This window comes from Phalaenopsis equestris, unplaced genomic scaffold, assembly GCF_001263595.1.
Source record: "Phalaenopsis equestris unplaced genomic scaffold, ASM126359v1 Scaffold000240, whole genome shotgun sequence".
NCBI lineage: Eukaryota > Viridiplantae > Streptophyta > Magnoliopsida > Asparagales > Orchidaceae > Phalaenopsis > Phalaenopsis equestris.
The window spans coordinates 1,970,018-1,994,022 of NW_018164682.1; the positions used below are offsets into that span (position 1 = coordinate 1,970,018).

The 24,005-nt window shown below is 35.5% G+C and overlaps 1 protein-coding gene across 2 annotated transcripts in view; it reads right to left on the reverse strand.

The window, feature by feature from the left end:
* Window positions 1–3,054: 3,054 nt before the first annotated feature.
* The window catches only part of LOC110023994 (synaptotagmin-5-like), a 76,061-nt gene continuing 55,110 nt past the window's right edge, over window positions 3,055–24,005 (reverse strand). For both annotated transcript variants that reach the window (XM_020723677.1, XM_020723679.1), the window contains exons 11-13: window positions 10,002–10,292; window positions 9,815–9,928; window positions 3,055–3,500 (exon numbers count right to left, since the gene is read on the reverse strand). In XM_020723677.1, the coding sequence (XP_020579336.1) occupies window positions 3,354–3,500; window positions 9,815–9,928; window positions 10,002–10,292 (552 nt within the window). In that variant the 3' untranslated portion in view covers window positions 3,055–3,353. The remainder of the gene's footprint in view (window positions 3,501–9,814; window positions 9,929–10,001; window positions 10,293–24,005) is intronic.

Below are 24,005 nucleotides of genomic sequence, written 5' to 3' on the forward strand. Positions count from 1 at the left end.
ATATTATAATAATAATAATAATAATAATAATAATAATAATAATAATAATAATAATATTAGGGATGTCAAACTGACTCGTCGTTCGCGAATAGCTCATGTTTGACTCATTCGTTAAGAAACGAACATGAACAATGACTTCACGAACAATTTTGAACACGAGCTTATTTCAAACGAACTAAATTTCAAACAAACCGAATAAGAACAAACTCTGTTTGTTCGTGTTTGGTTCGTTTACACCCCTACCCGTACATGAGCTATGATGGAGGATGCCCTTACTTACTAAGTATTCATTCAAAATAGAGTTAAAAAATTCACGGCCATTGTCAGTTTGAAAAACTTGAATCGACGATTTAAAATGGCTTAAAACGAAAAAGTGAAAGTTTTTAAAGTGACTACAACTTTAAATTTATCTTTTAAGATATAGACTCACTTCATTCAAGTGTGTTCATCAATTAAGATAAGATATCACCGTTTAATAGTGTAGTTGGAAGTGCGAGAGGGTCTCATAGCAAATAAGTGAAAAAAGGAGCGGAAGGCATGTAAGAGTGGTGGATAAGGAATGCGATTATGTTTAGTTTTCACAAATCTCACATTTGAAGTTAGCAAGACTTTTATTAGTAAACATCGATGAAGATAATTATTTTAAATATTAAAATTTGGAATAACCAAAACGATAATGCGACACATAATAAGACATTCAATGGTTCGAGGAAAATTGCAATTACTAGAAAAGTGTCCTTGTTTTTTGTGCCTTTTGCTTGGAAGTAGAGCCCATCAACCCTCTTAGCAGTTTCAATCATCCTCCTTGAACTATCCTTAAAAACATAGACAACAGGAGAAAAATGTGTCACACAATCAATGTCAAGTGTCAACTTGCTGATAGATAAAATGTTACACTTCAAAAGAGGTACATGTAACACATATTCTAAAATTAGACTGGTTGTTAATACTATTGCACGAGCAATCAACAATTTTAACTGTATCTTTTCCGGAGCATGAATAATATGTCGAGAAAACTTCAGAGCATCCAATTATGTGGCTCGTGACACCTGAATCAATGATCCATGAATTGGAAGAGACAAGATGTAAGTACCATATGAATGGCACCTTGACAGATGTGGGAGATCGATTGTCCAAAAGAGAGCTGACTGGATCTCAAAGAGTTTGATTAATTGCTCAATCTGAATGGGAGATCGATTGTGAGATGATTCTGGAGTGTTTTGAATGGGAACTGGTTGTACTGTAACAAATTCGGTTGTCGTGGTGAGACCCTTAACAGAGGATGATTTGACTGAAGATTTGTATGGTGGTTTTCGTGGAATTTTCAACACTTGTCCCGAGTATAATTGGATTTGTGACAGTAATCACAAGTGAAGCCAGTGGCTCGAGAGGCAATGGATGTTGAGTGTTATTGGTGACCAAGGCAGATGATTCTACTGAAGTGGAAGTGACGAGCATGACAAATCTCCGACTTTCTTCGTGTAGAATTTTTGTGAAAGCAGCACGAGGGAGAGGAAGGGATCTCGACCAAGAATACAACCCCAGACATTATCAAGATCTTTGTTAAGGCAAGCCAGAACTTGAAGCATGCAATCTTTTTTTTACAATTTTCTAAAGAGAAAAAGATCTATTGAAAATTCCCACGTATAGTTATAATAAAGATCACATTCTATCCATAAGACCACAAAATCATTATAATGCTGAATCACCATTCTCGATCCTTGTTTTGCCTCCCAGATCTTCTTGGAAAGCTCATAAAGTTGGCTGATGTTCATTACGTCTGAGTAGGTGTCCCAAATGGCAGTCCATAGTACATTGACATAAGGAAGAAACATATTTGAATGCCCAATAACAGTCTCCGCAGAGTTAATAAACCACAACGTGACCATGAAATTCTCCTATTCCTAGTTTCATATGACGGGTCAGTTTCAAGAGGTTCACAATTTCCCGCATCCCTTGACACACAACGACGAGACTTAGGACCATTGGAGAAAATTAAATCCACTTAGTTTATGGGCATTGAATAGAAAGTTCTTGTGACTTTTCGGTCCTCTAGATTGTGGATGGATTAAAATCGGTGTCGACCCTCTGGTGTAAAGTACACTGTCTGAAGAAGGCTCAATGGTGAAAATCTATCATGATTCCAGCTGAGCCTAATTTGATGTCGGGCAACCGAGACATTGGCTGATCTGGAGGCTGGACAAGGGAAAAGCTAGTGGCTAGAAACACCCATGGAAACACTAGCTGGAGAGAGTATGCCAACTGGAGAAAAATCAGGTACACGACAGGGATCCTTCGCATCTGCAATCGGCTACCAACAAGTCAAGTGGAAATTTTGCAAGGAGACGGTGTCGATTATTTCTGCAAGGAGGCCTGAGCGGGAAAATTCCCATAGTCTAGAGAAGCGGCGGGCACGAGTTCATGCAGATCATATGTGCGCAAAATACGAGACGACGTGATTTGAGGCAAATGCGTGGAGGCAGGATGAGATTGCAGGCGAAGAGCTCGTGGTAATACTGCAGAGAGGCCATGCACCAAGATATGGGTAGCTGTTGATGGAGGTCGAGGATTGAGAAACAGGGTGTCAGGAATCCGACACAGTGGTGGGGACGACCATGTATTTTGATTCATTCGATACTATGTAGGCGGTCGACTGCTAGGGTAGATGCTCTAAAGTTAAGAACCATATCTCTAATACCATATTAAATTTAGAGGATAGAGTTGCATAATCTCATTGATAGGCACATGGGTTTAAATACATATTACAAAGTTCAAATAAAAGGAAAAATATTAATTCTAAAATAAACCAGCTAGAAAATACATAATGAAAATGGAAGCAAATAAAGACTACTAAAAACTGCAGCAAAATTAAGAAAATGATTCCAATAAAAATTAAAATGAGCATAAAAAAAGATTTACATGATTTTGTCTAACAGATTTCCTACAAATTTTCTCTGAAAAGAAACAATAATTGAGCATCACCTCAATCCAAATTGAATGGCACATGAAAGTGTCTATTTTCACCAAGAATTATGTGAATAAAAAACTGCCACAACTCGGGAAAAAAATCCAAAAAATTATGTTCAATATGCATCCCCAAATGATTGAAATGTTTAGTAAAAACACAAATGAAAATTAACTGAAAATCGGTACTTTCAGATTACATCTCAAATACACTCATTCCCATCTATTCTGGAATTTACAATACATGATGAAACAAACACAATGGACGCTGTCCAAATCTGCTGTGATTCAGTAGAGAACAATGTCAGAAGCTCCTTCAGATGCGATTCAATATGAAGACTAGAAAGCTGATAAGAAACGCAAATCTGCTGTCTAAATCTTCTATGAATTTATGAATCACGATAAATTGGCTGTGGTGTCCATTTGAGGTGCACATTTAGCTTTCCAGACTTGGCTCCTTCCAGAATAACACTTTCTTGGTATTCCCCTTCGATCAAAGCCCTTGTTAGGGTCATTATGCTCTTGCCAATCAAATCCTATTATTGGGCAGATGACGTCAGTTTGAAGCATTTCATTTGCAATTTTAATAACATGCAACATTCTAACTTTCAGTATACGGAATTATGATAAATGTGGACAGGATATCTAAGGAAATATTTGTGTTCCTAAAAAGAATGTATTTCAATATTTACAAACTTGAGAACCTAAAAATATCATCAAATCATGGCAGAGAAATGCATGAAATACATACAGCATGAAGATAGCATTTTTTATTGCAAATGCAATCGCTTGGGTGACACCATTTCCTGTGTTAAAACGTTAGTCAAGTTTCAGAAATGTTTTAATGCCATTCACCCAAACATAAAAAGACTGGATTCCTTATGATATTTCTTTTTTATTTTCTATCTTATTTTCTTTTATTTAGCAAGTTTCCTTCTTTCATTTCTTTAGATTTGGTTCTTACCTATTTCCCTAGTTTCTTATTAGGTATTTTGCTGTGTGTCAACTTATCTATGCGGTACGTGGGTTTTGGATTTTCAGGTTTTTTTTGTATGTTAAGAAATGTTTTCTCTGAATTTTACTCTCCGGAGTGTTGTATAATTTCTTATTGTATGCGGTGTGTCTGTTCATTGCTTAGGAACAGGTGGTGGAACCTCTTCACCACTCTTATATCGCTATATTACCATCCGAACAGTTGATTTTCAGCCATAGCAGCCATTCAAGCCGCTGTTTCAGCAGAAAACTGCTGTTTATCTCTTCCGGTTCAGCGTCCAGCAGGCCACACCTTACCAGATCACTGTTGGGTCGCTGTTTGCAGCCGAGACAGCTGCCAACGATGTCAAGCCTGCTGTCCCCCAGCCGATTTCAGCTGCAGAACACCTAATATAACCTTTCCAAGCCTAAATTGAGGCCATTAATATCATCAGATCATGGCAAATAAATATATAAAGAAATAACATTCTTAAAACACGATCGCTTGACTGAATAGCTCGAGTAACACCTTTTTCTCGTGTTTAAAGGATCATTCAAGCACCAGAAATAATATTTTTACTGAAAGCCGAAGTTTGAAAACTCTGATCAGGTCAAAATTTCTACCAAGGATTTCTCGTCCAATTACTGCATGCTTATATCAAGGATATATGTGTAGATGCTTCTTAAGAAAATTTCAAACCAAGGAGTCGATCCTACTTGCACAAAAATTGGAGCGATCCACAAACAAAAACTTGGGTCTAGAACACTCAATTGATCACTAATTATTTCATTCATTTAATCATCAATCCAATGGGGACAGTGAAATGGAACTTGAGCATCTGCTACCTGGGTACAACAAACATCCCAAAACATGGCCAAACACCCTGTCATGCCTTCATATCACCTTTAACATAGTTACGCATTCCTCCATAACGAATACCCCATTTGAAGTCCATCTCGGATAAACTTGCCACAAAGCCATTTTGAGCTTCAGATCTCCACCCCTAGTACTAATGGTGAGTGGTATTGAAAAATGACTGAGAAGAGCTCAAATATTTTAGAGAACATGATACCGAAGTTAACCCAAATGACAACGAAAATACAACTTTTATTATTGAAAGACAAAAAGAGAATACAATCAAAGACGCTTGAAACTAGGAAATAACAAAAAAAAAAAACACAACACAAACTCAACTGAGGCTTACGTCGAGGGAGGTGGTACTGCAGTTTAAGAAGAAATAGTAAGTATAGAAGGCTGGATGGTTGGGAGGCAGCAATGGAAGGCGGCAGGTGGCTATCTGGTGAGCGCCAGCAAGGTTGGGGGGGCAGTGGCTGTGCAGGAAGGTTGTGGTAGGGTGATAGAAGGATTGTGGGAGGCTCGCAGCAGCAGGGATGGTGACTGGAAGGTATGGAAGCAAATCGAAGGTGCAGTGGGAGGTGGCTGGAAGGGGCTGCAGCAAGTAGGAGGTGGCTGGAAGGGATGAGCGGCCACAGAAAAACAGCATAGAGGCTGTTTTTTTGGATGGAGGCAGCGGAGGGGAGGAAGCTGTGGGAAGCAATAGATGAACACTACTTCAAAATAAGTTACAGCTGGCACCTTCTCTCCTTTGGAAACAGCCCTAGAAGGAAAACCTGTACTCCAATGGCTGCCCTAACAGAAACTGAATCAAAACCTAACCCTAAATACCAAGAAAACAACATATATACTATTAGGTAATAATAAGGGGCTCCACTCCCTAGGGTGGCGATGGGGTTGCTAAATTTTTTTAAAAAGATTGCGGCAGCAGGGAAGGTTGTGGCAGGGTGCTTGAAGAATTGTACGAGGCTCACTACAACAAGGATGGTGGCTGGAAGGGATGGTGCCAAGATGAGAAGTGGCTTGGTGGTATGCTGCTGTAAGAAAACACAAAGAGGTTGTTTTCTGTGTGGCTACAGCAACTACGGTGACTGCGACAACATAGGGAAGGTTGCGAATGAAGGGAAGTCGGAGAAAAATACCACCTCAGAAGTGAGCTATAGTGGAAACACCACTCGACCCTTGGAGAGTAACTGTCACCTCGAAATGAGATACAGTCGGAGCACCATTCGCCCTTGGATACTGCTCTAGAAGAGAAAACAAAGAACAGTGGTGGCTGAGAAAAACACAATAAAAAACTGACCTAAAACACAAAAAACCTATATAAACCTAGATTAAATATGAGTGGACCCCACTCCACAAAAGAGATCATGATGTCATGTAAGGAAGGTACGACGGCCCTCACTGTGCTTATGAACTGGTCTCAACGGTCCTAAGTGAGACGCCCCGTCCTAGTTGAAAGGGAGATGTACTCCAGCCTAGACGTTGCATTTTACACGCCCTCATGTGGGGAAGCGATCCCGTGTCATCTCTTGGATGCCCCACGTCAGTCTACCGGGTTTAGCTCCGCGTAGTAAGTGTCAGGTCGACTAAATTAAAGGTAGAGGAAATGTTGTAGTCTCCCGATAAATCAATCTTGTAGGTGTTGTAATTCCACAACACATCCCGATAGAATAATTAATTACTCATCCTCTTTTGGCACAATCTGAGCTGTCACAGTAGATAGACGAGTATTCTCACAAATTAGATCTTGAGTTATTGCATATGTAAATTGCTTCCCACACTTCTTTCGCTCCGTTGGACATATTTGATAAACAAATATGTGAAGAGGAATGAACTTTATGACTAAATCTATGGCAAATTGAGCAATTCTCAATAGCAAATGCTTAGGAGAGACCTCTTCTTCTTTGGTGGAAACTAGATCCCATTGAAGAATGTTCTTTCCCCAAATGATCCTAAGGTGATACCTAACGTTGTGGCTCATCCATCATGTAAGATCATCTGTCGATGGGTACATTCCCAAAAAATTTTACTGCCCAAATGATTCTAAGTAGTCTTCCAAAAGTGGCACAAAAGAGTAATTTCTGACATGTTCAACCTCCATTAGTAGAGGCAACACAATAAGTGGAATATATCTGAAAAGTCTGAAATTCTCGTCTAGGGTTGCCATGTGTTTCATGTCGATTCCACAGACTGAAGACGAACATGGACCATCAATGTTAATTCTCTCATAGGCTCAACTTGAATTACGTGTTTTTTGCCCTCATTCATTGGAATCTAGTACTCCTTTATGTCCTCTCTTTCTTCAGTGTTACCATGACATTGTCAATTTCTTCAACCGCTCATTGCTCGATGAAATAGATCATCCACTTGTTTGGGTAATCTGATACAATGTCCCCAAAATCGTGGGACTTGATGAACTTTTGAAAAGAACATATTCGAGAATGTTGGTTGGCTTCACCGATTTTCCACTCTAAATTAGCTTCTCCTTAAGTGGAGTCAGCAACTTGGATGTTCCCCTGGGTACACTCGTTTGGCTTGATCTTGGGGTTGAACTATGCCTATGAGATGTGACGAATATCTGATGATGTTGTCTCACCACTTTTGAAGCTATGGTTTCAACATCATTTACTTAAAGAATTGATAGGTATTGACGCTGCATCTCTTATTTCATCTTCGAGTTGGTCGTAATATTACTCTTCGCTTCTTGCTGTTGAAGAATCTTCAAGTTCTCCCACAAAAAATATGTACTCTTCCTTAACTTTTTGGTGGTTCGTTTCACCATTCCGTATGGTGCAACGTCTTGATACTCAAAGACACATCATAATATCCAGAGCCGCTTGATGAACTCATCTGAATCCATGTCATTGTCAAACTATGACAAATCCACCTTTCAAAATTCGAGCTTCTCCAACATTTCAAGTCAAATCTTCGGGATTGGGGTAGTTGTTCTTTATATCAGAAATCAAATGGAATTTTCGTGACCACTCTAGATGTACTCTTCACGAAGACAACGAGTCTCTATTGTAGTCGGAGGATTTCTCATTACATATCTTTCCTATAAATCTTTAGGAAACCTCTTAGTGGATTTCTCATATTTGCTATTGTCTCTACGGTGACATGACTAAGGTTTGGGTTTGAGTCGGTGAAAGAATGTATATTGGTGATGTAGGATGAGAGAAAATTTTTGGGTTAGGTGATTGAGACTTTAGAAAAAACCCTAGGATAAGACAAGAGTTAGGCTAGCTATGATACCAATTCATACCAGATAACCCAAATGATAATGGAAATGCAACTTTTTTTGCTGAAATCAAATAAATATTACAACCAAAGACATTCAAAAATAAGAAATAACAAAAGAGACAAGACAAACTCAACTAGGGCTTAGGTCGAGGGTGGTGGTGTCGTGGTTTAAGGAGAAATATGGAGGGTTGGATGGTCGAAAGGAATTAAGGGAAAGCGGCAGCTGCAACGGGGAAGGCAACAAATGATTGTCAAATGGCTGGAAAGTGGACTGTCAACAAGAGATGAATACGGTAGGCGGAAAAGGTAGCATCTATAACTGGGAAGGCAGCCACTAGTTGCTAGAAGGGTGGCAGCGGGGTTGCTACAGGGCTGTGGTAAGGTGGCAGTAGCAGGGAAGTTTGTGGCAAAGTGGTAGCAGCAGGGAAGGTTGTGGAAGGCTCATTGCAGCATGGAAGGTGGCTAGAAGGGATGACAACAAGGTGGGAGGTGACTGGGTGGTAGGCGGTTAGAGGTAAACAACAAAGAGGTTGTTTTACAAGTGGCTACAACAAATACGATGATGACAACAACAAAGAGAAGGTTGTAGAGGAAGGGAAGTCGAAGATAAATACCCTCTCGGGAGCGAGCTACAGTCGCAATACTACTTGACCCTTAAAGGATAACAACCACCTCAGAACAAGATGCAACCGAAGCATCACTTGCCATTGGTTACAACCCTATAAGGAAAACAGGAGACGACAACGATTGTCCTGATAAAAACTCAATAAAAAATGACCTAAAACACAATAACAACCACCTATATAGACTTAAGGTGAATAGGAGTGGACCCCATTCTATATATACTTAAGGTAAATATGAGTGGACCCAACACCACAAAGGAAGCGATAATCCCATACAAGGAAGACTAGTCAGCCCTCAGACTGCGCTTCTGAACTGGTCTCAGCCGTCGTCGTCTCCTGTGTTGTGTGATGTTGGGCATCCTAGAGACAATGAGGGATCGTATCCCTACATTAGGAGCGAGCTACAATCAGAGTACTACTTGACACTTAAAGCATAACCATCACCTCGAAAAAAGATACCGTCAAAGTATCACTTGCCCTTGGTTACAACCCTATACGACAAAACAGGAGATGACGACGTCTGTCCTGACAAAAACTCGATAAAAAATGACCTAAAATACAACAAAAATAACCTATATAGACTTAAGGTAAATAGGAGTGGACCCCATTCTAGATAGACTTGAGGTAAATATCAGTGTACCCTACACCACAAAGAAGGTGATAAGCCCATACGAGGAAGGTTAGTCAGCCCTCAGACTACGCTTCTGAATCGGTTTCAACTGTCCCAAGTGAAAGATGCCTCGTCCCGGTCGAGCAAGGGATGTCTCGTGCAATGATACGATCCCTCATTGTCTCTAGGATGCCCAACATCAAACAACACACACATATATACATGCATATAGATATATATAGACATACAAATATAAATACATATAGATAGATAGATAGATACATACATACATACATACATATAGATACATACATACATATAGATACATGTATGTGCGTGTGTGTATGTGTGTATGTGTGTGTGAAGTCGAATGCGGTATTGCAAATCTCTAATACTTTTATAATTTAAGAATTAAAAAAAAGCATGTTGCTTATATCAAAATGAGAGTTCCAATGTTGACCATTTTTTGCTCATTTGCATCAGCAATAATGTATTAAAGCTTCACAACTTTTAAATAAAAAAGTTTTTGCAGTAATGAGAACACACCTTTCCAAAGGTATCGTGATCATAAACTTCCAAAATAAGCATATCATGTAGCCCATCTTCTACTACAAAGTCAAAAGTCTGGTTCCATGTTGGGTTCAAGCTATCATTCACGACCTGCAGATAGTCACCATTATGTAAATTGACAAACTAACACTCAAAACAATCTCCCAACACAAGAATAAGTTACCCGGGTTTTGTTTTTCGCTTCTGTTTTCTTCATAGTCAATACAACAAAAGGATCTGCTTTTCCCAGTACATCCATTGCAGGCAGGTCTTCGGCAGATATAACGGTCGCAGATAGAACTCCTCTGACAATTACATCCTTTTTTTTGTAACTTGATGTGTCAACCACCTCACCTCCATTCGTGCCACTTTTGAAAACTTTCTCCAAAGAGGTCATAGAAAATTTTTGAGCAGCGAAAGGATTCATCATTTCATTCTCCATACCATAAGGGCAATACAAAAGTTCAAGGTGCACCTGTAGTGTGATGGTACAAGAATATCAGATCAGCATAAGCAAAGACCACATCATCATAATGATATCTTGGAAACGTAAACAGATAATTACACTTTGCACACATACACACAGAGATATAAACCACGGGTAATGCAGGACCAGCGTGGTAGATTTTAGATTTAATACCTTGAACTTTTTGAAATCATCTAGATTCCTGAAGCAGCGGAGCTTTGGATAATTTTATATATTCCTATGTGCATGTATGCTGGATCAGCGATGATTTAATCCCAAAACAGTCATCCAACTATTCGTGCATGACCACTTTAATCCCAGAGTATCACATATCTATTATTTAGTCCCTCAACTATAAAAAATTGATCCTAAATGATATCTCATGTAGAAATTGTGATATAAATTTAATCCCAATCGATCTCTTGACTATACAAAACTGTGACTATAAATTGGTCTCAATTGGGAGTAAATCTAGTTCAATTTTGTATAGGGATTGAATTGGGATCAAATTTGCATCAAAATTTCTACATGAGAAACCATATGAATCAATTTAGATGGTCAATAGACAAAATTGGAGAAATATAATACTCCGAGACTATATTAATCACATATGAATAATTGTGAAAATATTTTGGGTTTTAAACCTGATAATTTTCCCTTATGCTCGTGCTATGTGAGTTTTGAGCTATTTTATGAAAAGTTGTGATTTATATGTAAATATTATATGGAAGTTGTATTATTGCTCATGATTCGGAAGTTCGATATGTGCAATGCACCATTTTATGGAATTTTATATATAACACTTGACTAGATTCAGCCATTGATAGCTGATGAATTCGAGATTTGAATTTAAAATTTGAACGGACTATTTTTTTTTTTGGATTATTTTAAAGTTGAGTTATGGTATATTTTCAGATAATAAATATTAATTGGTCTAGATAATGAGGACTCTATAAATTGTTTCTCTAAAGTGGGTAATTGGGAAATTTGGGTTAAAAAAATTTCTTTTCCAATTTAATTAAATATTAGTTCAAGTTGAATGTAAAATTCTTTTTGAGTGATTCATATGAAAAAAATCTTATAATAACGAGAGAATTTTTCTTTGGTATTATTGCTCCTATTAATCTACATTTGTAATATTGACTCATTTGGTTCTCATGATTTTGATTAAAAAACGTGTCAAAAATCTAGATTATTAAAAAAAAAGAACTCATTGTGCGCGATAACCTCTTGCAAGAATTATCATAATGTTCTGATCATTTCATTATAAGTTGATTTTAAACTCAAGCATCGCAAGCTTACATTTAAAGAAAGTTGTTGAATAAATTGGTACATTGTGATCTATTAATATTTAATTTTCCCAAGCATGGAGTCATACTATGCATCATATGAATTTCACTAGAAAATTCTAACTCTTAGTCATCTTGCATTATATTGTGCGAACATTAAGCAGGCATTACACAAGTTTGGTGGACTTTCTTTTTTGTAAAAAGTGCAAATAGTGATTATATACATTTGTCTAAGAAACATCAACAATTGATGCATACATGCAAGTACATATGATTTTTGGAATTATATAGACTCCTAAAGCAGGGGAGCTTTGGATGATTTTATCTATTCCTATGTGCGTGAAGTGTTGGATTTGCAATGATTTAGTCCCACAATAGTCCTCTACCTACTCGTGCGTGGCCAATTTAATCCCAAAGTATCACATTTCTAAAATTTAGTCCATCAACTATAAAAAATTGATTCTAAATGATCTCTCCATGTAGAAATTGTGATACAAATTTAATCCCAATTCAATCTCTTGACTATACAGAATTGTGACATAAAATTGGTCCAACTGTGATCAACTTTGTATAGGGATTGAATTCGGAACAAATTTGCATCACAATTTCTACATGAGAAACCAAATGAATCAATTTAGTATCGTCAAGAGACGGAAATATAATATTCTGAGAATAAATTAATCACATATGGATAATCATGAAAATATTTTGAATTTTAAACCTAATAAATTTCTCATATGCTCGTGTCTATGTGAGTTTTGAGCTATTTTATAAAAAGTTGTGATTTATATTTAAATATTATTTCGAAGTTGTATTATTGCTCCTATTGCAAAGTTGAGTGTGCTATGTGCCGTTTTATGGAATGTTATATATAGCACCTGACTAGATTCAGCCATTGATAGCTGATGAATTTTGAGATTTAAAATTAAAATCTGAACAACCTAATATTTTTTTGGATTAATTTAAAATTGAGTAATGGTATATTTTCAGATAATAAATATTAATTGGTCTTAGACTATGAGGACTCTATAAAATGTTGCTCTAAAGTAGGTAATTGGGAACTTTGGGTTGAAAAAAAGTATATTTCCAATTTAATTAGTATTTTTGCCAGTTGAATGTGTAAATTTTTTGAGTGATTCTTATGAAAAACATCTTATAATAACAAGAGAGCTTTTTTTGATATTTTTGCTCTTTTTTAGCTACATTTTTTAATACTGACTCATTTGATTCTCTTGATTTTGATTAAAAAATGTGTCAATAATCTAGATTATTAAAAAAAAAATTTCATTGTGCTTGATAATTTTATTTGATACAAACTCTTGCTAGAATTATCGTAATGTTCCAATCATTTCATTATAAGTTAATTTTAAACTCAAGTATCGCATGCTTACATTTAAAGAAAGGAAGTAATTGAACAAATTGTTACCATATGATCTATAAATATTTCATCTTCCTATTCATGAAATCATACTATGCATCATATTAATTTCACTAGAAAATTCTAACTCTGGGTCACCTTGCATCGTTTTTTGCGAACGTTAAGCATGTGTCACACAAGTTTGGTGCACTTGTTTCTTTGTAAAAGTGCAAATAGTGATGGTATAAGTTTGTCAAGGAAACATCAAGAAATGATACATACATGCAAGTACAAACAATTTTTGGAATTAGATAGATTCCTACAGAAGTGGAGCTTTGGATGAATTTATCTATTCCTATGTGCATGAAGTGCTGAATTGGCAATGATTTAATCCCACGATGGTCATCAGATTATTCGTGTGTGCCTAATTTAATCCCAGATAATCACATTTCTATAATTTAGTCCCTCAACTATAAAAAATTGATCCTAAATGATCTCTCATATAGAAATTATGATACAAAATTAATCCCAATTCAATATCTTGACTGTACAAAACTGAGACATAAAATTGGTCCCAATTAGGATTAATTTAATTCAATTTTGTGTAGGGATTGAATTGGGATCAAATTTTCATCACAATTTCTAGAAACCAATCAATTTAGTATAATGAAAAGATAAATTTGAGGAAATGTTATATTCTGAGACTAAATTAATCACATATTAATAATCGTGAAAATATTTTGGATTTTAAACCTAATAATTCCTCCTATGCTCATGTTTATGTGAGTTTTGAGCTATTTTATGAAACGTTGTGGTTCATATATAAATATTGTTTGGAAGTTGTATTATTGCTATTGTTGCAAAAGTTGAATATGTGGTGTGCACCATTGTATGGAATATTATATATAGCATCTAATTATATTCAACAATTGATAGCTGATGAATTTCGAGACTTGAAAGTAAAATCTGACGGATTTTTTTTTTTTTTGAATTGCTCTTGGATTAGATTATGGTATATTTTGAGATAATAAATATTAATTGGTCTAGAAACTGAGGAGTTTTTCAGTTGTTGCTCTAAAGCAGGTAATTGAGCACTTTGGATTGAAAAATTTTCTCTTTCCAATTTCAATAGTATTAGCGCAAGTTGAATGTGTAATTCTTTGAATGATTCTTAGGAAAAACATCTTAGAATAACGAGACAACTTTTCTTTGGTATATTTGCTCCTGTTCATTTACAATTTTTAAGACTTATTTGGTTCTCTTGATTTTGATTAAAAAATGTGACAAAGATCTAAATTATAAAAATACTAACTCATAGTGCTCGATAATTTAATATGGTACTAAATTCTTACTAGAATTATCATAATGTTTTGATCATTTCATTATAAGTTGATTTTAAACTCTATTATCATGTGTTTACATTTAAAGAAATGAAGTTAAATAAATTGGTACCTTGTGATCTATGAAGATTTGATTTACCCTTGCATGGAATCATACTACGCAACGTACTAATTTCAATAGAAAATTCAAACTCTAAGTCCTATTAAATCACTTTCTGTGAACGTTAAGCATGTGTTACACAAGTTGGATTCATTTGTTTCTTGTTAAATGTGCAAATAGTGATTGTCACGACCCGGTCCGGGGCTTGTAATTAACCAAGACAGGTACACACGGTCGGACAGTGTGAAATAAATTTTCTATATTCATCTACAGTCTAATAGATGAAAGAATCCCTAAACAATTTAAATTAAAATAATAAATTAAAATTATCTTGTTGTTGGTTGTCCCCATATTCTATAAGATTTTTTCTTCTAATGTATTTTTGAATTACTTAAAATTTATCTGAAAAGTAAGTTGAAATAATTGTGAGCTAAATGAACCAATAAATACTACTTTTAAACTACAGCAATACAAAGACAAGAAAAAACAATATGCATACCAGTTAAGCTTCTTTATAAACCAATATAACAACTTGACATGTTATTCAGAATGGTATATATCATTATCATATCAATATCATTTTATATAAAAACATCTGTCACAGGAGGCAATGTCTAAAAATTTGTATAGCTTAAAGTACTTCAATATCAATACCATTTTTCATTTACATGCACGGGTACATTAGTGTTCCCCACTAATACCATCAATAGGTGTTTCATCATAGTCAGTCATGCACATACAAACAATCAACATAAACATAAGTATTTGTTGCATTTAATCATACTATATCGTACATACCGTACAATGCATGACTAAATGACTACAACATTCACAATGATATGAACAATAAGAAAAAGAATAGCTCAATCAAAATATAACATCATCAAATACATAAACTGCAAATATATTTGAAAAGAAACAAATTATTACTATAGTTTATAAGTACAATTACTCACCTCGATATTGATTGTTTTGCCCTGACATCGACTCTTCTAAAGTGAAAATCTAACCAAAACATGATATAAAATTAAATTTATTCATTATTTTAAGTAACTATTAACTTTTCATTATTAATTAAACAGTAAATTTCCATTATTTATGATGTTTATTTTTCTGTTTAGTATCTATTATATTATTATTATTTTACATATATATATATATATATTATACTTTTTATTATTTTATTACATTAACTTCATAGACCATTTTTATATTTTACCTCAGTTACCCTACTATCTCCTTCGACCTCCTTCACATGGTTCCTTCGCTCGATACAGCTCAGTTTGACTAACTTCTCCAGTCGAACTCCGTACGCACACCCTTTCCTCTTCTTCGTCGACACTCGGCTAGTGCCCAACCGCACACAGCAACACTGCCTACTCCTTCCTCAACAGAGATGCCACCTCTGTCCTAACACAATTACCGCTTCTTCGGGTACGCTACTCCTCCTTCACTCTCCTCTACTCTCTTATCGCCTTCCCGTTTGATACGCAATTTATAGGGTGGATTCCTCTCTTTAGCTTCTCTACTGTTCACTTCCTCTTCCCGACTCCTCACTTCCAATCGTTTATGTTCGACTGCGCAACCCTTCGCTTCATCTTCCCTGATTCTTTGTTTCTCATCCCCCCTTTACAAAACAGTTACAGTGATGGCATACATTTGTCTAGAAAACATCAACAAACGATACATACATGCAAATACATATGTATGAGATAACCATTTAAAATAAATCTTAATCTAATGACAATGCATAACAAACATGTTAAGAGAATGTGAAAATGCTAATTTTAAAGTAAAATTGGTTCACGTCTAATTCATGTACTTTTTTAGTTAAAAAAATAAACAGTCAAGCTAACAAAAGCCATTATAAAAAAAAACTCAATCGAAACTTCCAAAACTAACTTATAAGCCAATTATCACTGAAAAAAAAATATTATGAGGACCATTCAATTCATTAAAGAAGGCATACTAACCAATTTGTATAGTCAATCACCAAAAAGGATTGTGCACAACTTGAAAGTGCTTCCCCACATTGAGAAAAATTGTATCTGCTAATAGTTTTAACATGCATGTCTTGGAAACACAAACAAAAAGTGCATTCTTATTATTCTTCTTCATTTTCTTCTTTTTCTTTTTTGGGAAAGAATGCTTACATATATTAATGAATGTAAGCATGGATGGAGAGATGAGCACAGATATGATGACTGGAGGCATGTGTATAAGGGTGGTACGTATCTATGTATAGACGTAATGATGTATGACAGATGAATTGACAAATACATGTCTTAAGCATGGATGCACAATACTAGTCAGTAAGCATGTGTTTATGTGCTTGATATAAACATAAAATTTAATTCAATACGCATGGACATTAATAGATACAAAGATGCATGCATATTATATGATTGTCCATATGTTTGATCATAAGAAACATATAATGCATGCATGTAGGCAAACATAGATATGCCAATATCGTGCATGCTATGTTATATGTATAATTAATAAAAAATCCAACACATACATTACATACATGTACTGCTTGAGACTAACAACATAAATAGATTGTGCCACATACATTACATACATGTACAGCTTGAGACTAACAACATAAATATATTGTGCCCATGCAAAAGGACACAAATATAAGCTGCAAACAAATAGAATTTCAGATAATCCAATACAACATTTTCTTTCATGCAGAATGCTGCAAATAGACATACATAGATGCAAAAAACATGCGTGCATGTTATATGCATTAGCATATGCTTGAAGTAATTGATTATAACCAACGCCCATGCAAATAAAAACATAAAAAAATATTACATATATGATATATGTACAACTTGAAATTAACCACTTAAAACAGTTATAGTGCCCCAGTTGATACAACAACAACAACAATAACAAGCCTTTATCCCACTAAGTGGGGTCGGCTACATGAACCATTTTCCTCCCCTCCGTCGGCTACATGAACCATTTTCCTCCATTGTGTCCTATTGAGTGTCATATTTTCATTAATTTTAATGGATTAAAATCATTTTTTATACAAAATGATCAAGTCTTTTTACGTCTACCTCTGTATTTCTCAACATAAGTTGAATCTCAAACATCTACTCTCCTAACCGGATAACCAGATGATCGACATTTAATATCACCAAATCATCTAAGACGACTCTCTTTAATCTTGTCTGCAACTGGAGCTACACCAACCCTTTCATGGATATATTCGTTTTGCATTTTATCTCTAAGTGTCAAGCCACTCATCCACCTAAGCATTCTCATCTCAATAACACCTAACTTAGTTCTATGCTTCTCTTTTAAAGGCCAACATTCTGCGCCATCTGCGCCATAAAACATTGCAAGCCTCACCACCATCTTATAATATTTTCATTTGTCTAAGCGGTACTTTTCTCTACCATAATTTTAAAATATGACAAATTAATTTAATTCCTCTATAATTTGCACACTCTTGTACATCCCATTTATTCTTTAAAACGGGGACCAAAATACACTTTCACCACTCCTCGGGCATCTTTTTAGCTTTTAAAATAATATTAAAGAGTAAAAAGTTTAGTAGGCAAAGAAACTCCCAAATCTCCAAGATATATATCCACACTTTCATAGGGATAACAATAACTCCACCCTTGATTTTCTTTAAAGTCTCATCAACTTCTTTTTTATTAATGCGATAGTAAAAATAAAAATTATTATTATTAGTAACGATTTTGATCACTAAGATTGATTGTATTTTCAGAAATTTCATTAAAAATTTTATCAACATAGCTCACTCACCTATGTTGAATATCTTTTCTAAGAAAAAACATTTTTTCTTTTCATCTTTAATACACTTTCCTTTAATTAAATCTTTACTTTTCTTTTCACTTTGTTTCGATAGTTTATACATATATTTTTCACTCTATTTAGTATCTAATCTATTATAAAAATCACTATATGCAATATTCTTCGTGTCATAAATTGTACCCATAAATTCCCTATGAGCCACCTCATATTTTTCCCAGTTCTCTAATCTTTTATATATAAACCTATTTTTATAACACAACTTCTTATATTTTATCTTTTCTTGGACATTATTACTCCAACACCAACTATTTTTACTTCTAATTTTTTTCCTTTTGATTCTCCAAGTACAACTTTTGTCACTTGTTTAATAGCGCTTGTTACTTTATCCCATATATGATTAACTTTTGATCCATTCCAAATGTTGAAATCTTAAAGTTTACCCATAAAAAAAATTATTTTTATATTTTAGGTGTCCCATTTAATTATATAACAATATTTTATTGTATTTTTTATCTTAAAACTCTTCATCTTAAAATCTAAAACTAATAATCGATGTTAAGTACTTACAATCTCTCATCGATCTCTTTTTCTCATAAGAAAATAATCAATTTGTGTTTTATTAGATCCATTCTTACAAGTAATAAAATGTTTTATCTCTTTTCTTAAATAAAATCAATGAGTTTCTTATGAAAAAAAAAAAAAAAAAAAAAAAAAAAATTTTGTAACATCTTCAAAATCAATGAGTTCCTTATGAGAACCATTGTGGTATACTGATTAATTGATTATAATCAGAATTTAGCTTTATGAACAAAATCCAGTATTATGCAGAACTTCTAAGATAATAAAAAATATTTAAGGCTACACTAGCATTAATCATTCGATCAAGAACAGTAGGAATGCAAAGTTTAGATAAGAATGACTTCTAACGCAGGATGAAAAGATAATTATTACGCATTAAGACAGTTAAAAACCTCATAGGACAAATTATTTGACTCATAATTTAGATTCGGCAGATAAACTTAAAAGATTTGGAGATACCTTTATGTGAATGGAATAGGGAAATATTTATTGACCACCAGAATTTAAATTACATTCACAAAGAATTAATTTTAAGGTAGAGAAGATGGACTAAATTTATTGAAGACTATATACGGATTTTACTTTCGAATGTCTTCTAATGTCTGATAAAAAGATAATTATTTATGCATTAAAAAGTTAAAACCTCATAAGAGAAATTATTTGACTCATAGTTCCGATTTGATAAATAAATTTATCATGATGATTTGGAGATACTTTATGTGAAGTGAACTGTGAGATAATTATTGAGGACCAGAATTAAATTACATTCACATAAAATTAATTTTAAGGTAGACAAGATGGCTTTAATTTATTGAAGACCCTCATTTAGATGGATAGTATTACGTGAGAAAAGCAAATGTCGAAGCTTTGAGTAAAAAACTTCAGAAATGTTGCAAGCTGAACGATTACTCATGAATCTCAGTTAACTAAGAAATAAAAGCTTTGCAAACAGAAATCAAAGGGTTTAATAAAACATGATTTCTATATTGAACGATAGGTAGGTCAACTTTACGCAACAAAATTAAAGTAGCTCTGAAAGCTAGTAATAAGTATCAAAATTAGTTGAAAAGGTTCAAATAGGATGAAAAAAATCACTGTTAATAAAAAGTGTTCTTAAAATAATTTGCAATCACAAGTACTAGAATGATTCTAATTTTAAGAGATTTTATAAGAAACTTATCCTCCAAGGTATATCATTCATTCTGTGAGCATTAAAATGCATACAAATCTAAAATAAATGTTTTGACAGCCATGTATAAAGATAAAAAGTAGTTGAATGAGTTTAAATATCAAGTTTGTCAGGTTAAGAAGGCTGAATATCATAGACCAAGTGAATTATAGTAGTCATTATTTATTCCAGAGTGGAAATGAGAAGAAATCTCAATGGATTTTGTTATAGGCATTTCCCAATCCTAACAAGAAAATGATTGCTTTTGGGTGACAATTGACTAACCGATAAATTTAATCACTTTTTGCCTATAAGAAAATTGATCCAATTCAAAAGCTAGTAAGGTAATTAGTGAAAAAAAATCGAGGAATGATATATTAACTTTTAAATTGTGAAAAAGTATTCATGAAATTTTGGGTAGGAAATTACACCAGGGCACAACATTCCATCCACAAACTAAGGCCAATTAGAAAGGACTATCCAGATGTTTAAGAAATTTGTTGAGATTATGTATTTTAGAGTTTGATGACAACTACGAAGATCATATTTTAACCATAGAATATACTAATAATAAGAATTTTCAATCAAATTTTAACATAACAGATTATAAAGCATGACAAAAAAATATACAAAAAAATAAGCTGATTTGAAGATGGAAAAAAATAGTTTATAGGTCCTTAATTAATTGATGAGTATAGAGAAAGTTATATGAATCAAAGATTGATTTAAAACTGATCAGGATAACCAACATAAATATTAAGTTTCATGCCCATTTTGAAGGTAAAAGACAATCCAATCAGATACATTTCTCATCAACACGCACCCTATATACACTAATTAGAACTACATTTCTCATTAAAACCCATAATCTCTTTCGCTAATCAAGTTCAATGGGATAAAAAAATTAGACTGTCAGGATCATCACCCAACATAATTTCATTATATGCATTAATACACCGACGCGGGCATAAAGGAGTCGCGGGAACTGAATCGGTCCACACCTGATAGGGCCGACCAGCACTTCCACATTGGTTTGGCGCCTTCTTTCCATTGGAGAATCCAATCCTAATTATCTAGGGCTTATATATGCGATTCTTGTGTTCTAGGTATTTAGTTTTTTGTGTGTTTTGTATCGATGCAACTATCGGCGTCTCTTTTTCCCTTTAAGAGTTGTATTTAAGAGTTCAGGTGGTGCTCCGGCTGTATCTTGCTTCTGAGATGATGATCATCTTCCATATTCTCTTCTGCATCCTCCCCACATCGCTCCCGACCGTCCCTTGTTGCAGCAGCCCAAAGCAGCCACCTTTTGTTGTTTTCCTGTAGTTTCCTTGCTGTCCAGGTATTTTCCTTGCTGTCAGCGACCAGGACAACCCTCTTTTTGCTGGCATGCAGTCCACAGCATCCCCATTGCCATTACAATCGTCCATCATCACTGTCATCGCTATTCCAGCCCTGCATAACTGTTGTCATCGTTGTTCCAGACCTCCATCTTTTCATACATTGCCTTACCTCCCCGCAATCCCCCATTCCCCTCACTGCCATCATTCGGAACAACCAATCTGTTGTTCTCCGACTCTCCCTGCCAACCCCCAAAATAGCCCTCTGGAAGCCCCTACTTGCTACAACTGCCACCCAATCCAACCTCCTAACACCCTTCCCAATCCACCTAGTTGATCACCACCATAACAAGAACGGACCACAAATTGAGTTGTGTCATGTCTGTTGTTATTTCCAATTTTGGTGTGTTTTTTGTTCTAATATCCTATTTGCTTTCAGTAAAAATTTTGTTTTTTCTATTGTTGTCTGGGTTAATTCTGATATCATTTGGTATCAGAGCTAGTCTGAACCTGATTTTATCTTAGAGTTCCAGGCATCCACCACTACCCCACCCTATCTTCACCCAATTTTTTTTCCTACTATACATCACCCTTACACACCTCCTTCCACCCACGCACACCCAAAATCAAATCATGCCGCCGAGGAAGCAATTGTCGGAACCTGAACAAGTGTTTGCCATGGATGAGATACAACAGGAACTCTGCCAAGTGCTATAACGGCTCACTGGGTAGACCACAATGTTTTGGGATACAATATCAGAAAAGGTCGAGAGATGAACTGTCTATTACAATATAGAGAATGAAGTGTTTATTGGATAATACAATGATGAAGTGCTTGTTAGAAGATACAGAGGATTAGGAGTGAAAATGAACATACTGAAGTTTGAGAGGAGAATGAATCTGGGTGATTTCATGATGGTGGCAGACTGTCAAAAGAATCTTTGAATACAACGAGGTGTCAGATTACCTAGCTGTCGTCGAGCTGAAGAAGAATGCCTCATTGTGCTGAAAGAACCTAAAAAGGGAGAGACATAGAGAAGGAAGGAGCAATACTACTATTTGGCAGAAAGATGAAGTGAGAGTTGTAGCGATAGTACCTACTCCCACACTATCGCCAACATCTTTTCTTAAGGCTTCACTACTTCAACAGAGGGACCTATCAATGGAGTACACAGAAGAGTTTATGCATCTTAAGATGAAATGTGATCTGATGGAGTCAAAGGAGCACACGATAACCATATATTTGGGAGGCTTGAAACCCGTCATCGCTAAAGTGGTCCAACTACAACCTTATCGGTCTTTGGGTGACGTTCATACCTTAACACTAAATGTGGAGAGACAGCAGAAATAGAGTAGGCACCCACCACCATTCAGACAACCACTCGCAGTTAGAGACATCAGTAGGAGCACGCCTCATGGAGTTGAGAAGACTGGTCAGGAGAAGAACAAAGCCACTAAGAGTGAGAAAAACTCAAAGAATAATAATGTGTCCGCTATAGTCCCAACCAAGAAATGCTTCAGATGCCATAGAATTGCGCACATCGCCTTCAATTGTATGACGAGCCAAGTTGTATCCTCTACTGAGCAAGGTACAATAGAGAAAGCTAATGATGAAAAGGCATCTAAGAAAAAGGTGAGGAGTATTATCTTCCACCGGATGAGGGTGAGATGCTTGTGGTTTGATGAGGCAACAAGAAATCAGCAGTGGTTTCACTACAACATATTCTATACCAATTTCATTGTTATGGAAAATGTATGTACTCATTATTGATAGAGGAAGAAACAAGAATGTGGCATATACGTAGATAGTAGATAAGTTGAGCCTCACAACTCAAAGACACTCCTAGCCATACTCCCTGATGAAGTTGAGAAAGAAGAACAAAGTCAATGTTCACAGAAGATGTCTCGTGAAGTTTTTGATTGAAAACCAACCGCAAGATTAGAATTGGTGCAACGATATGCCCGTGAATGCATGCCACCTTTTGTTGGAGAGACCGTGGCAATTTACTCATCAGACTAAGCATGACGGTTTCAGGAATACCTACTCCTTCACACCAAGGATGGCAAGCACATAGTGCTACCTTCTGCGGAGTCTTAAGATGACAGATGCCCTTTCCAAAATAGAAGTGACAAGAGGATCTATTTTGGCAATGATAAAGGAAAGCGAGACAGATGTCAATTCTAATTAAGGCCAGTCATGATAGATAGCATGTCAGAACAATGATTGATACCTTAACACCATGATCGTCACAGTTAAAAGGAGTTCAACCTATTATCAAGTCAGGTAGCACTGAGCCAACCGAGGACTACTTTTGGATAATTATGCAGGATAAACTTGGCACGAAGTACCAATTCTATTAAACAATGCACCCTCATATGGTTGAATCAATATGGATGACCGCTCGATGACTGCTAGCAAGTGGGAAAAACTCCGCCCGTGTTTTGGGAGAGTACAATCGACATTGGGATCTAGGTGCTTTTTGGGTCGCGGACTGAGATCCTTCAACCCGTAAAGTTATAGAAATTTCGCTACTTTCAACGTACAGACAAAAACTTCGATGAATCATGTCGAAGCTCCTCCAACCAATAGAGACTGACGCGAGCGTAAGGGGGTTACGACAACCATCTCGGGATTCCCTCATCTAGACCGAACCGACCAAACCAAGGAGGGACGACCAAGTTGTCCACATTGGTTTGGTGCCTCCTTTCCATAAGGGGATCCAATCTAAGGGCTTAGGTGGTGCTCCGGTT